At 43.8% G+C, this 14,712-nt stretch overlaps 1 protein-coding gene across 17 annotated transcripts in view; it reads right to left on the reverse strand.

Moving 5' to 3' along the window:
* The window catches only part of PNPLA6 (patatin like domain 6, lysophospholipase), a 52,380-nt gene that overhangs the window by 22,028 nt on the left and 15,640 nt on the right, over positions 1-14,712 (reverse strand). For 16 of the 17 annotated variants that reach the window (XM_088137600.1, XM_088137603.1, XM_088137599.1 and 13 more), the window contains 16 exons: positions 14,167-14,254; positions 13,805-13,887; positions 13,117-13,211; positions 11,690-11,830; positions 10,146-10,305; positions 9,827-9,907; positions 8,718-8,846; positions 7,996-8,076; positions 7,613-7,760; positions 6,847-6,930; positions 6,640-6,746; positions 6,245-6,436; positions 3,854-3,931; positions 3,041-3,246; positions 1,425-1,556; positions 1,109-1,232 (listed from right to left, as the gene is read on the reverse strand). In XM_088137600.1, the coding sequence (XP_087993726.1) occupies positions 1,109-1,232; positions 1,425-1,556; positions 3,041-3,246; positions 3,854-3,931; positions 6,245-6,436; positions 6,640-6,746; positions 6,847-6,930; positions 7,613-7,760; positions 7,996-8,076; positions 8,718-8,846; positions 9,827-9,907; positions 10,146-10,305; positions 11,690-11,830; positions 13,117-13,211; positions 13,805-13,887; positions 14,167-14,254 (1,929 nt within the window). Of the gene's footprint in view, positions 1-1,108; positions 1,233-1,424; positions 1,557-3,040; positions 3,247-3,853; positions 3,932-6,244; positions 6,437-6,639; positions 6,747-6,846; positions 6,931-7,612; positions 7,761-7,995; positions 8,077-8,717; positions 8,847-9,826; positions 9,908-10,145; positions 10,306-11,689; positions 11,831-13,116; positions 13,212-13,804; positions 13,888-14,166; positions 14,255-14,712 lie in introns of those variants that run through there. The other variant, XM_088137609.1, reaches the window with a different exon arrangement.

A 14,712-nucleotide genomic window follows, 5' to 3' on the forward strand; every position in this document is an offset into this window, starting at 1 on the left:
ACTTAGACTGTTGATATTGTAGCTACTAATTTCTGGCTCCATTCTTCAAAGATCTCCTTTAATATTTCCAATGTTATGACGTTGTGTGCCATTTTGTAAGTCCCAGCACTATCCGACACCAAAAGCAGGCTTGTATATTTTTCCTTCTACTTAGAATCTCTAATGTCCAGTTTCTAAAATCATAAATTCACTTGTCTTTGTTATGACTTACAATAGCCAAGATAGCCAAAATATATCTGGTTCTCACAAGAAGCTATTTATTTTTTATAGTTAATTCCAAAAATCTTAGAGTAAAAGTCAATATTCCAAATTTATCTGGACCCTTAATCCATTTATAACTTTCTTAGATCAAAATCTTACTTAGCTTTTTGCTAAATTTATCTCAAATTTAAGTTCTTAGCTTATAATTCGTTTTTCCTTTCTTCAGAGTTGAAGCTAAGCTCACCCAGTGACTTTTCAAGCTTGTAATTCTGAAGGTCTCTAATAGCTTTAAGATGGTCAATAGGCAATTTCCAAAAGTGATTAGAAAGTAAGACTTGTGAACTTAGTGTCCTTTAAAAGGCTCTGGCATGGTTGCAAGATGGCTATTCACCGGTTCTTTGATCTTTGCTGTGGGCATTGGCTCTACTTTTGTGGAGATGCTTTCAGTTTGCCATGTCTCTCCCAGAAGTCTCATGTGATCACAACTTCTGACTTCCTGCTGGCTTCCCTATTGACTTTGCTTGTGGGAAGGTCACGAATCGTGATTGTGTGATCAAGGAACGCTGCAATGGTTGGAAATCTGGGCAGGTTGCCAAGCACCCGATTGCGATCATATGACCATGGGGAACCAAAACAGCCAGAACTCTGAGGACCGGTCATAACTACCATTCATTCAGTGCTGTTGCAAATTTGAACGGTTGATGAGTGAGTGGTTGTTAAATGAGGACCACCTGTATTCAGAATTGGGCTAGAACAAGAATCTGATGCTGTGCCTATCAGTCTTTTTAAAATACAAAGGGTATAACTTACCTTTGGGCTCAAAGGGGCAGTAGAGGAATTATCTCTAAAGGACAGCCTTTGCTCTGTCTCTTGCTGTGTATAGGGGTTTCCCTTACTTAGAACTTACCACTCCAATGAGGTCCCCACGCCCATATTCCCCAACCAACTCCTTCTTGCCATTGGCCTTCTGGATGACAGAGCGCAAGCGCCCATTCAGCACAATATAGGTGCAGTCAGACTTGTCGCCTTGCCTGGAGGAAAAGAAAGAATCATGGATTAAACTGGTCCCCTCTTCTGATAACCAGTAAAGCTTACCATGAAGCATGTTATTTGTGTGCAAGTGTCACGGCACTGTGTGCATCTAATTGAACATAGGGCTCTTTAGCAAAGAAAAGGCATCAAATGGAGGGGAGGAACCCACGGAAACAGCCCCTTCCCCTTACCTGTAAAGTGCTCGCCCAGCCTCTACTGCCATCCAATCAATAGCAAAGTCCATTTGACGCACAAAAGGAGACATGCGGGCTGCCACAGTATGAGCCACGCTCAGTACCACACTTGGCTGTTCTCTCATAATCCTAAGGAGGAGTCAGAGGTTACTGGCAGACTACAGCCTCTGCAATATACAGAAGTCCCAGTTCAGTTCCCAGTATTGCCAAAGTCAGGAGAGAAACAGTCCCAGTTTGGATCCAGGGAAGGTGCTGCTAGACACAGTTACAGCAATGGACATGGTGAGTCTCAAGACAAAGCTAAATTAATTTTTATTTATTTATTTATTCAATTTGTGTGGCTGTCCATCTCGACAAGTGACTCTGGGCAGCGAAGAATCATAAAATCAATTAAAAACAACATTTCCACTATAATACAAAAGTTAAAATACGCACAGCAGCCAAGGGAAATATTACGATCCATAGATGTTAACAACGAGGAGATGGGACCCTTTACACACTTGGGGCCCCAGGTCCGGGCACATAACCAGGTCTTTAGGACCTTACAAAAGGCTGGCAGGGTCAGGGCCATCCTGATCTCTGCAGGGAGGATGTTCCATAGGGCAGGCACTATGGCAGAGAAGGAACACCACCTGGGCCCTGCCAGCTGGCATTTCCTGGCAGACAGGACCTGGAGCATGCCCATCCTGCTGGACTGGATTGGACGGGTAGAAACAACTGGGAAAAGAAGGTCCCTCAGGTAACCCCATCCCAAGCCATGAAGGGCTTTAAAGGAAGCAACCAGTACCTTGAATTGCACCTGGAAGCACCCCGGCAACCAATGCAGCTCACAGAGTAGTGGTGTTACATGTGCTGAGTAACTGACAGCATTTACTACCCGTGTAGACGCATTCCGCACCAGCTGAAGTTTCCGAATGCTTTTCAAGGGCGTATAGAGTGCATTAGAGTGGTCCAGATTTATGCACTCCTTTAGTGGGAAATAAATTTATGTACTCCTTTAGTGGAAAATACTGGAAACCGTACAGTTTCTACAAGAGTATGTATGCGTATATATACATACACACACTCTCATGTATATCTTCAGAACTGTTGTATCAGTTTTATCCAGGAAGAAACAGAGATGAAAAAAGAGATGTGCCAGAGCAACATTTCTTTACAGCCCCACACTGTCCACTGAGAATTCCTGATTTTTAGTGCCTGTCCTCACATTTTATCCACCTCAATCAGTCTCCTTGATTTCAAAGGAACAGCATGGTTAAAAAGTCAGGCTTTGAGTTTTGATAGGCTGTGTTGCTATTAAAGAAAGATAACCACTGTTTTTAGGCAGCGTCTTCTACTGGAGAAGGAGGAGAGAGAAAAAGTACGGTAGAGCCACGAAAGCCCTTACTGAGTGAAATGCATATTGACGGCATGAAGCCACAGACAGAACCTCTCTTTCCCCTACATTTTACCTGTGAGGCAGCCCAACCAACCCCACAGCAGAGGACCCCAAATGGCTCAGGCTAAAAGAACAGGAATAGCTGCCAATATGGAGAACACAGCTAGGGATTGGGGAGGACATGATGGCAGGAGAGCTGGGCAGAAACCAGCACACTTATGCACATGGTACCCACTCGTAAAAGTCAGACTTGGAGATCTTAAGGAAAGTGCAATCACGATTCGCTTTGATGGTGAAAATAAGCGGCTCTCCAGTAAGCACTGCTAGCTGGCCCACCATCTCCCCAGGCTGCACCAAGAAGAGGCACACGTCTTCGGCCTTGTCAATCATCCGCTGGTAAACGTGCAGACAGCCCCACAGTACAAAGTGCAAGCTGACATCCTGCCAAAAGAGACCAGAATAAGCAGCCCCGCTCAAGGGAATTGGCTCACCACTGGGCAGGACTCAGAAGCTTCAACGGGTCTCTAGAAATACTTTTTTTTTTTTTTAAAGCAAGCTTTACCTCTCTTAAAATCTAAATTGAGTTTTTTGCTAAAAAGCTGGAAATTGGTGTTTTAAGAGGAGTGCTTTGCAGCCAACATGCATTCCACTTTCTTTTTCCTTCTCCCATTCCTGACAAATGTATTCCCCTCCTTTTCTAATCCACAACCAAAGTGGCCAGATTCTCTATAAAAAGCTGTGTTGTGCTACAGCGCAGGATTCTACAGCGCAGTCTTCAACAAACTGAACAGTGAAGAATCCATGCAACTGAATACACAGTGAAATTCAACCCACATGAAATGCTTCTTGAGACTTCTTTCCCTCTAGAACACAAGTCCATCCAACATTAGGTTCTGCTTACAGGAAAAAGTAGCTATTTTTGTGGGGGAAAGCGCTGCTTCCATCTTTTTCTGACCTTCAAGGGGGAGGAGAGGTGCTACAGTTATCATATTTGTTTTTTCTCTGACCAAGCTAGTCTATGATCTTGTATGCCATCTACAATACTTACTTGATCTCCTTGACGGGCAATCACTGTTCCTGCCTTGGCATGGTGCAGAAGCACCCGATTGTTTAGTAAGGATGAATCCTGTGGAGAGAGCGGCAGAATGGTATTAGGTGTCCTCCTGTTTGGAATAGGAGCTGAATCCTTTAGACCTGACTGAAAGGGAGGCTGGATTAACCCAGGTTTTCAGCATGTCATGGCCAATGTGGTGTCCTGTTCTTTTTATCAATATTCTGAGTTCTGCAGTAAAGAGCAAAGAATGGTATCCTGGGCAAGAGAGAAAAAACAAAATTCTAAAAACCCATGATCATCATCCTGAGGATTCACCCTATGCAGCAGGGTCAATAGTAAGCTCAGGAAACGAACTCTGACCTCTACAGCTTTCCTGAAATAATATCATTCTCTAAAAGCTCCAAGACATAACCGTTTCCACAGCTCTTTTGCAAAAACTCAAAAGATTCTGAAACTGAAGGAAATAAGTTTCAGTCTCAAATGTCCCTATAGAAGAACAGGATCATTAGTACCAGAGTATCTTTGCAGTACAGGCAGTCCTTGCTTAACAATGGTAATTGGGACTGGAATTTCCATCACTAAATGATGCGGTCATAAAGCGTGATATCATGTGACTGCATCGCTTAGCAATGGCAATCCCAGCAGTCCCTGTTGCCATCATTAAGCAAGGATCGTGGGTTGTTAAGTGAGGACCTCCTTGCAACTTCCCGCTGGCTTCCAACAAGCAAAGCCAGCTGGCAGGAAGTTGCAAGTCCCAGGTGGTTTGCAAGCAAAGTGGCAGGAAAGTGGCTGCTGCTGGGTGGGGAAGGGTGTGCAGGCGACCAGGGAAGCATGGCACGAGTGTGGCAGAGCCTGGGGTGGCTGCTGCCAGGTAGGGTAGACTTACTGGAGCGATCTGTGACTTCCCCATTGACTTTGCTTGTGGGAAGCTGGCAGGGAAGGTTGCAAATGGTGATCATGTAACCATGGGGAGTTGCAACTGTTGTAAGTGCAAGCCGGTTGCTAAGTGCCCAGATTGCAATTGCGTGACTGTGGGGGTGGTGAGACAGCTGGAACTTTGAGGACAGGTTGTAAGTACCACTCGTTCAGCACTGTTGCAACTCTGAGTGGTCACTGAATGAGTGGCCACTAAGCGAGATCTGTACATAGGAAAGAAATTAGAGGTTTTGGTTCACTCATTAAAGCAGCACAGGTTGCCCTCACTTAATGTTCAAAGTTACGACGGTGCTGAAAAAGTAACTTTATGACCAGGCCTTGTACTTACAACTGTTGCAGTGTCCCTGCAGTCACGTGATTGCCATCTGCATGCTTCACAGCCGGCTTCTGACAAGCACAGTCAGTGGAGAAGCCGGCAGTAACAAAACGTCAGCAAGAAAACAACCAAGCTCAGAGAACACCAAGGACTCCATGGTAGTAAAATTGCAAGTCGTGGTTGTGTGACGTCTTGCTTAATGACTGCAGGTGATTCGCTTAAAGACCACAGCAGAAATGTGTTTGTAAGTCCATCACTGTCATGTAATGTCTTGCTTAACAACCACGTCACTTAGCAACAGATTTGTCAATCCCAGTTGTGGTTGTTAGGTGAGGACTACCTGTAATGTAGAAGCTTCTGCGTGGCATTAAATCATAGATGTTTTCCAAGTAGAAACCTTGCACACTCTACAAGCATATAGGGAGTTCATGCACTAGAGTACAACAACTTCATACCTCTGTAAAACACCTGTAGCATTTACTCTACACACACACATACCTGCACATACTGGTTTATAACTCTATTCCCAGCATACAATAATTATCTCAAAACAGCATTCTTAAGCAGTTCCTATATGTCTTGTACAGTTTAGAACAACTATCTTCTCTAGGCCTCAGTTGTCCTTTTATGCAAAAAAGGATTAAGATTGAACAGGACTATTGCAAGACAAACCTTATGAATACTGTGCAGTACAAAGTGCAGTACAACCAAAGATGATTCCAGGAGGACTCCTAGCACTATTAGTCAAAAGGCATGTTTTCTTACAATGAATGGAAGAAAAATAACAAAACTGGTAGGAAGAGAGAAGAATTTTCAAAAGGAGGACATGATTGTGGATTATCTGGTCCATAAAACTCATGAATGAAGCAGGGCAATGGCTGGAAGTACTGTACCATGAAAAAAAGTTTCAGGGCCATGATAACAGAAAAGGATTTGGAAGTAAAAGGCAACTCTTAATTGCTCTGGTCCATAACAGATGTTCAATTCCGGTTGAGAGGGGAGTAAAGACGACTCAAACATTGAACACTGAACACCACCAGCCTCTGGACTGGCTGAGAAAGGAAGGGAGCAGCAAGGAAGAACCCCCGCCCTCGGCCACTGATGATCAGAATACACTTCCTGCAACACACTACCTCAATCTTCATGAGTTTGACCAGCTCCTGCTTGGCAGCCTCAAAAATGGCACTAGTCTGGCGGCCTTGGTACGGCCCAAATGGACAATCCCCAGTTGCTGAGTCATCCTCACAATAGTTGTAATGGTAGATCCCTGATGGCTGCTCCTCCACTGTCACAGACTTTCGTTCACGGGACTCTTGGGAAGCTGACTGTCAAAGACAGAAAAGGTAGAAGCAACTCAGGGAGCCCCAAGAAGCAAGGGATTATTCATAGGAAGATTTCCCAAAGGCAGAACTATCTCTTCCCAAAAAGGCAGCCCCACTTCTATCCCTTCTAATGATATTGAAAAACCTATAAGGAAATGACAAATATCAAAGTTGACAAGCTCCCACCCCTCTTGGCAGAGACTTACTCGAGCAAAGCCATCCAGTGCAACTGTACTGTCTTCCTGAAGAGACACTGAGATGCGGCCTCGCTCATAGGCCATATCAAAGTCTGACCGTGGGCCTTTCTGAATTCCTGAGTGAGAAAGAGAGCATCACACTAATCAACTGGACTGCCCAAGGCCATAGACACTACATCAAATAAAGAGGGAGAATGGGCCAAAAGGGGGACATACCTGAAATGTCAACTGGCATGGAGATGCAACGGCTCAACAGAGGAGGAACAGGGGGTTCTAATGAACCTGATTTCAAGGGATCACCTGGAAGTATATGAGGCTGTCACTCACCAGAAACAGTGTTAATGTGAGCATATGATTCTCCCATACCTTTGAAGGAATCCATAACCAATAACAGGGAACACAAAACTGCTCCCGGGGAAACCTCTGCCAGTGGATGACTAGATGAGATTCTATTCCTAGAGCCAGGAATATGCAGGGAGGAAGAAAAGAACATTGGAAATACTCAATCAGTGGCTGGGACCAGATGAGGTTTTGTACTCTGGTGTGATCTGATCTACTAGAGACTAGTAGTAGCATCTGGACTCTTGCTTCTGCAGTATGTTACTTAGATGACATCACTGAAATGCCCTCACTAAGAAAGAATCAAAAGCTGGTATTCAGAACAAGGTTAGCATTGCCCCATTTTGGACATACTAATGGAATAGGCTTTAATTATATCCAACATCAGCCTCATACGGAGGAACAGCTACATCCAATCCAAGGGTAAGTTAACAACCCCACCTCACCTTTAGTGAGAGGAGAGAGCTAGCTGGAAGCAGGTACTAGCAAGTTATACCATGGGCAGAAGAAGGTGAAGCTGTATGTCCTAAGAGAGTCAGTCAAGAGGCAGAAAGGAATTAATTGCCTCGGAGGCTCACAGGTTGTGCTCAGCTCACACTTTGGTAGCAAATGCCAGCTTTGGATCCTAGGGCAGACAACTTACCTTGATCCTTAGAAGCATCTGGTTGCCTTCCAACACCATCCTTGTTGTCCTCAACAAAGGAAGCACCAATTATGCGTTTGCTGTGCCAGACAGGGCTTGTGCGGGAGGGGTGACTCGACTGGGGAAAAAGCCTCAGAGGCTGCATCTCCTGGGGATGGGAAACACACCCACGTCCATCACACAAGAAGGTGGGAAGCTCAGAGGAGGTCTCTTGACCAAATTTCTTGTGCTGGGAAACCCACTTTCTATGCTTAATCAGTAGTGAGGGGAGTGAATTCTGCACATGCTCAAAGGCTACTGTCAATTCCCATGTAAAGAGGGCAAGGCTTAGTTTGGGAGCAGGCTCCTGAAGGTAAAGCTGGGTAGGATGGGCCATAACTTACATGGCTGAAAAGCTCATTTGTCAGGCCCAGATAGTTGTGCAAGGCCAAGAAGGTGACTCTTTGAAGACGAACCATTATGATCTGAAATTGGAAAGAGCAACAGTGGCACATCGACAGATGGCTACCCAACGTGTTGTGTCTGTGTGGCACAGAAGGTGCAGTTGGTATACAAGTTCATCACAAGGGGCAATACATAGATTGTACTGATAAGAGAAAGAAGGGCACTTGCTTGTCTTCTGATTTCCACACAGCCACTTCCCACTCCCCCGTGGGCTCACTATAGCAGCCAGCTTAACTCTCAGTGTGAGAGACCTCTCTGCTGGCCCCAAAGACTGGGGCTTCTTGGTTCAGCCCACTGGCTGCCCTCCTCTGCACTTTCTCCAGCTCTACAATATTTTGTTGGAGATGTAACAGTCATCTCTCAGTGCAGTATTCTAAGCTTAACTGTGCCACAGAACTGTATTTAGTGATACGTATGGCAATGTTAGTTCCTGGGTGCAGCATCACTGCATGTTTCAGAGCTGCAAATCAAGTCAAAACATTGCAGAGATGACATGAAAGTTTATTTCTGCAAGTAATGCAAATTTGCTTGGTTTGCGTGCATAACTATTTCCTGCTTCTGCTGACATCCAAAACTTACACAGGCCAAACCCAGCAGGAAAACAGGGAAAGGAGATGCAGAAATGAAGAAAGAATAGAGACAGGGCATGCTGGAAACTCACCTGAACCACCCGGACCAGGCTCTCAGGATACTTCTCAAAGACCGCTGAAAACGCCTCCACCGGCAAACGCAGCACAGTGGAATCCTCAGCCACTCGTGCAGACACTGTCCGATATGGCCGTTGGTGACCCTGTTGGAACCCCACCCCCCGAAAGATCTAAGTAGTAGAGCTGGAGTTCTTTCTGCTCCACTAGTTATGTGGACAGAGTAGGAGGAGAGCTGTATTAGTCTATGGTAGCAAAAGCTCACAAGGAATCTGGTAGCCCCTTTTCCGACTAACAAATTTTAGTAAGAGCCATACACTTTTGTGAGCTAAGTTCACTTCATCAGATGCATAGAATGGCTTGATTGATGTAGGATTTAAAAGACAGATTAATTGGTAAAGTAGTTGTAATCTGTCTCACATGTAACCTGAATCTCTATAACCAACCTATCTTCCTCTCCCTTCCCCTTACCTCATCCCAATTTAAATGCAATTTAAATGTGCTCCATTGCATTGGAAGGTGATCTGCAGCTCACAAAAGCTTATGCCTTTAAATAACATTTGTTACTTGGAAAAGGTGCTACTAGACTCTTCTTGAGTTTTTACTGGTTATATGGAGTGATCTGACCAATACTTGATGTAGGGCTCAGCACCAGATCAGGTTTTATCTAATAGGCATGTCTGAGAAGGTACAAGCAGAGGGTTGGGTCAAGAGGCCTCTAACTGATAGTGGGACAGGCTAAGATGCATGTGGCTGAAGGGAGAAGGTTGTGGCTATAGAAGGGAAAACATTCATTGGGTTCACATTTTAATGTCTGATTTATACACTGTAAAACAATATGCAAACCAATTAAAGCTCTCTGAAAATTTGTGAAGCAGTTGACAAATTAAGTATGTATGTATTAGGGGAAAGTACACATACACAAAAGACATTACACAGCAGAAAAAAACCTTCCTATGTTTACATAGGAAAACACACGTTTTTATGTAAACTTTAAAAAAACATTAAAAAGAATGCAGAAATGGAACAAAATGAACACTGTAAAAAAAAGGAAAAAGAGAAATTAAGATCAATTCACTTTGAGGCAGATATGATAACTGTGGCTCTAAATGGAATCAGATCTTACCGTGATGACGTCCAAGATGCTGAGAAGACTGTGCACACTGTCCCCTGGGAACACCTCCTTCACAAGAGTCTCTTTCCCATCCTGAATCACACACACACAAACAGCTGTGAGGGGCTAGCCATGGTTCTTTCCCTGCCCTGACATTTAAATAAAGGCTTTCAGATAAATGGAAACAAATGGGAGCTTTGACAGTCATCTTGTAAGCAATATTCCTTTCAGCAGCTCTCACTGGAAGAAACACCAGGCCAGACTGGCCCTGTGGCTGGCACTGCACTGCATACTGCAGCCTTTTCAGGATATGCTCCACCCCTCCTCCTACCTGTTCAGACAGGAAGAGCTCCAATTTTCCATCCTGGACCACGTAGATGCTGGTATCAGGCTGACCTGGGCGAAAGACATATTCGCCTTGCTGGCACTGTTGAAAGGTCATGTGTTTGCACAATTCCAGGAACAAGGGTTTCTCAAAGTGGCCTAGCACCCTACAAGGAAGTAACAGGGCACAATTACAACCACAATCCTACCATATTAAATACTGAAATCTACCCAACCACACAATGCCCAATCTGCTTCTTGGGAACAACAGACTATTTTCTCTGAACTGGGCACAAAACCCAGAAGAATAACCACAATAAGGGAGGTACATGAAATCATGGAACCCCACTATCTCTGCTGGCCACTAAAACAGGTATACTGTTTTGCAGTGTTGTAATTTACTGGGAGCAAAGTTGGAGACCATTTGATAGTAAGGCAGCATATAAAGCTTTGAAAGAAACACTACTGCATCCTTCCTTCCTCACATGTATGTAGCCTTCCTATCATATCTTGTTTAACTCTTTATAGAGTGTCAGTAACTTCTGTAAAAGGCAAATAAAAGGTATTATAAAATCCTTTCAGTCTTCTTGTCAAACTAGGCAAGCTCAATCTTGAAACAAATCCCCAATGCAATCCTTCTCAAGTTTGAGTTAGTTGAGATTCCTAATGGGGGCACGTTTGCATTCCTCCTTTTTTCTTGCCTGTTCTTCTCTGATATCTATTTGTGCCAAGGAAACTAATTCTAGAAAATATATTTACTTTACTTTGGAAGTACATATTAATGAAGCTCAGCTGCAAACCTAATTAGTTTTAATATCCTACATGCTCTTGAAAATCTGGCCAATGAGAGGTCAAAAGCCACATGGGCAACAGTTGCACCAGATTTTATTTGACTTGTTGAGGACTACCTTCCAAAAGTGGGTGGCACTAGGACTCTTTGAAAAGGGGAGTGGAAGTTTTAAGGATGAAATGGGTGCCTTAAACCTCATGCAGGTTCTGTTCATCTATTCTTGAGCAAACCTGATCCTAGACAGGAGGATCAGTTGTACTCCAACCACAGCTGTCTGAGGATAGCTACTATTCATTTTAATACGTCAGTAGTTCTTCACTCAACACCCTCCCCCCCCAAATTGGCCATGCATTTATTAGAACTATAAAATAGTAAAAACCAAGCAGTCCTTCGTTTGGGATCTCCAGGCAATAGGAGAAATGGCAAGAAAAGGATGAGGAATGAATAGCAGCAACCTCACTATGTGCTTTGAGACCCCTACAGTGGAGAATCTTTGTAATGATAGTTACTTTATGGAAAATGCTAATTTAGCAGTACCAATTTGGCAAACATGGGAAATTGTCCTTCTCTAGTTCAGCCTTTCTCAATCCAGTGCCCTGCAGAAATGTTGTACAGAGAGTTATAACACATCTGGAAGACATCAAACCAGAAGAAGATTGCTTTACACACTATCAATCACTGCCAAGGCACTTCTGGCAGTTTCCAATACCTTCTATCCAAGCCTCAACCTGAGCTAGCATGAGGCTCCTACACATACACACCGCACATTCTTCAACATGTAGAGTACTTCAGAGGGGAGATGAGAGTTGGCCACATCAAACTCTGTGAGATCAGCTTCCAAAACAGATGGGGGTGGCTCCTTTAGCTGAAGGGTTGGCAGCTCCTTCTTGATACGCAGGATTCTGAACACAGGAAGAAAGAGCTGAGATTTCTGCAGATGGTCAATTAGCCGGTTCCCTCTTGCAAGAGAGGAGAGATGCTCCTACTAGGGGAGATTTAAGGGAAGGGGGGTCCTTCCCTCCCTCTCCCAAGCAAACAAACAATGTTACATGAATCTTCTTTCCATGTTGGTTTGAGCTCTATGAGAATGCACCAGCTTTTCAGGAGGAGGGCTAAGTTTACAAATAGTGCATCTTATCTTACTGAGATGAAACTGGCATCCAGCTAGCACAAAGAACTTGAACAATTCCTCTACTGCACTTCCAAACTGCTATTTTCCCTTAGCTGCCACTGTTTTTTCTCTCCCTAACACATATTTTGGCCCTCATTGTTGCACAGAACTTAACTTGCAAAACAAAAAGGGATTTAGAGGAATATCCAAGGAACAGCCTAATTTGAGCACATACATTTATCTGTATATATGTATATGGTTGGCAAAGTGAAAAATAGTTTCTTTTCTAATACAGGTAGTCCTTGACTTACAACCATTCGTTTAACGACCATTTGAAGTTATGGCAACGCTGCAAAAAGTGACTTACGACCAGTCCTCACACTTACGACTGTTGCAGCATCCCCGCAGTCACATGATCAAAATTTAGGCGCTGGCAACTGGCATGTATTTACAATGGTTGCAGCATCCCAGGGTCATGTGATCGCCATTTGCAACCTTCCCAGCTGGCTTCTGACAAGTAAAATCAATGGGGAACTGTGTGATTCACTTAACGATCATGTGATTTGTTTAACAACCATGTGATTCACTTAACAGCCATGATGACTTGCTTATTAACTGCTACAAAAAGTGTTATAAAATTGGGTGCGGTCACGTGATGCCTTGCTTAGTGACCACACTGCTTAACAATGAATTTTCTGGTCCCTATCATGGCCATAAGTCAAGATCTACCTGTATGAATAATAATAAGGCACAGGAACAATTGTTTATTTTCTGAACTGGGAATCTGGCATATTTTTGAAACACTGGAAGCTAGGTAAGCATCAATAAAAGCTTTCCAGTGTACATACTGTTTCAGGTGGCTGGCTTCCTTGGAAGCATTCCAGCATTTGTTAAGAAAAATTTAATGATACCAGAGCCTGCCTTAGCCCTAGATGTTGGGTTGACTCCATTCCAATACTCCCCTCCTGGGCAAAACCTGAATGTCACTGTTCTAGTTTTCCAAAATTCGAGCACCTTGTTAAGAGATGCCCCTTCATTCATTCAACCCCCTTGCCTCTTTCTGACTTGTTTGCTCACTTTTTGGCAATATTTAGCATCTTGAGCTTCTTTTTCATGCGTGGCCGTGAAGCAGACATGGAGGTGTCTACAAGGGAGGATGTAGATTGAGAAACCTGCCAAGAAAATGGAGGTGTTTAGTGAAGGGATGATTTTTCCTGCACATCTTGTTACGTGTATTGGTATCTAGTCAATAGGTTGCAGGATCATCTTTCAAGAGCCTTCCAAATATAGGTTCATGTTCAAGAAACAGGAAACTATTCTTCCTTTCTAAAGGTAACTTAGCACCTATAGGACAAACACCAATAGGAAAAAGATGGTACTTGTCCAACAAGACAAAGCATATTTTTTCTAAACAAACAGAAGAACAGTGAGATGCTGTCTAAAATGTGTTTTTACTGTTTTTTATATGTAGTCATTTTTATGTATTTATTTTTTAAATTGTTGCACACTGTCCAGAGTCACCTTGTGTGAGATGGGCGGCTGTATAAATATCATTCATTCATTCATTCATTCATTCATTCATTCATTCATTCATTCATTCATAAATCAATCAATCAATCAATCAATCAATCAATCAATCAATCTCCAAGGAACCTGAGTATATATAAAATCTGCCCCCTGAGATACTGCATCATGCACAGTGCTGGTCAATCTATTCATTCAAAGCAGTTAGGCACACCAGTTTCATGCCCTGATTTTTTATTACCTTGCGCATAATCTTCCGTCCATAGAACAATACTTTATCCCGCTTGCGAAATCGATATTTTGGTTGCTCTTGAGCCTGAACTTCTGTAGGGAAGTGAAAAAGGAAACTAGGAATCCAGCAGGGCAGGGCAGGGCAGGGCAGGGCAGGGCAGGGCAGGGCAGGGCAGGGCAGGGCAGGGCAGGGCAGGGCAGGGCAGGGCAGGGCAGGGCAGGGCAGGGCAGGGCAGGGCAGGGCAGGACCGGACCAAACCAAACCAAACCAAACCAAACCAAACCAAACCAAACCAAACCAAACCAAACCAAACCAAACCAAAAGGTATCCTGTGGGACATGGCTTCCCTTCACAGTCAAAAGTGAACTTACTTTGAAGATGAAACCGGTGGATTAACACCAGGACCAAAGCAGAAACAAGCAACACTGAGAGCACAGCTCCTATCACGACTCCCAACACCTATAGAGAAGAATTAGTTTCCAATTGGTGTGATGCCTATGGTTATCAGAACGGTTCCAGCCAACTGTTTACTAGAGAGACGTTCGGGGTGCCTCCATCATTCTTTGTGGAGACCAGACCAAGAGACACTGCTGTTCTGGATCTACTCATAGCAGATTCCAGCCTTGGGAAGCCATCAGGATTTGGATTTATACTTTACTGATCAAAGATTACAAGGAAGATTTTTGTTGTAGACTGACTAAGATGGTCCACAGGGGAAACTGCTTCCAGACATGGAACAATTTGGAGGCTGGATACAAAAGGGATTCAGTTGCTTGACATTCCCAGTAGTCCCAAAGATACAAAAGTTCCAACCCAGGACAGCAAATTTAGCTGTATCTAATTCCTGCAGTGGAGCACTAATGAGTTTAGAACGGCCTGTGTTTGAGAATCAGTGCAAGGCTAACTGTAAGGTATGG

This window comes from Python bivittatus, unplaced genomic scaffold (genome assembly GCF_059951505.1).
Source record: "Python bivittatus isolate LINGU-HERP-01145 unplaced genomic scaffold, Pbiv_v1 ctg000220_np1212, whole genome shotgun sequence".
Classification (NCBI taxonomy): Eukaryota; Metazoa; Chordata; class Lepidosauria; order Squamata; family Pythonidae; genus Python; species Python bivittatus.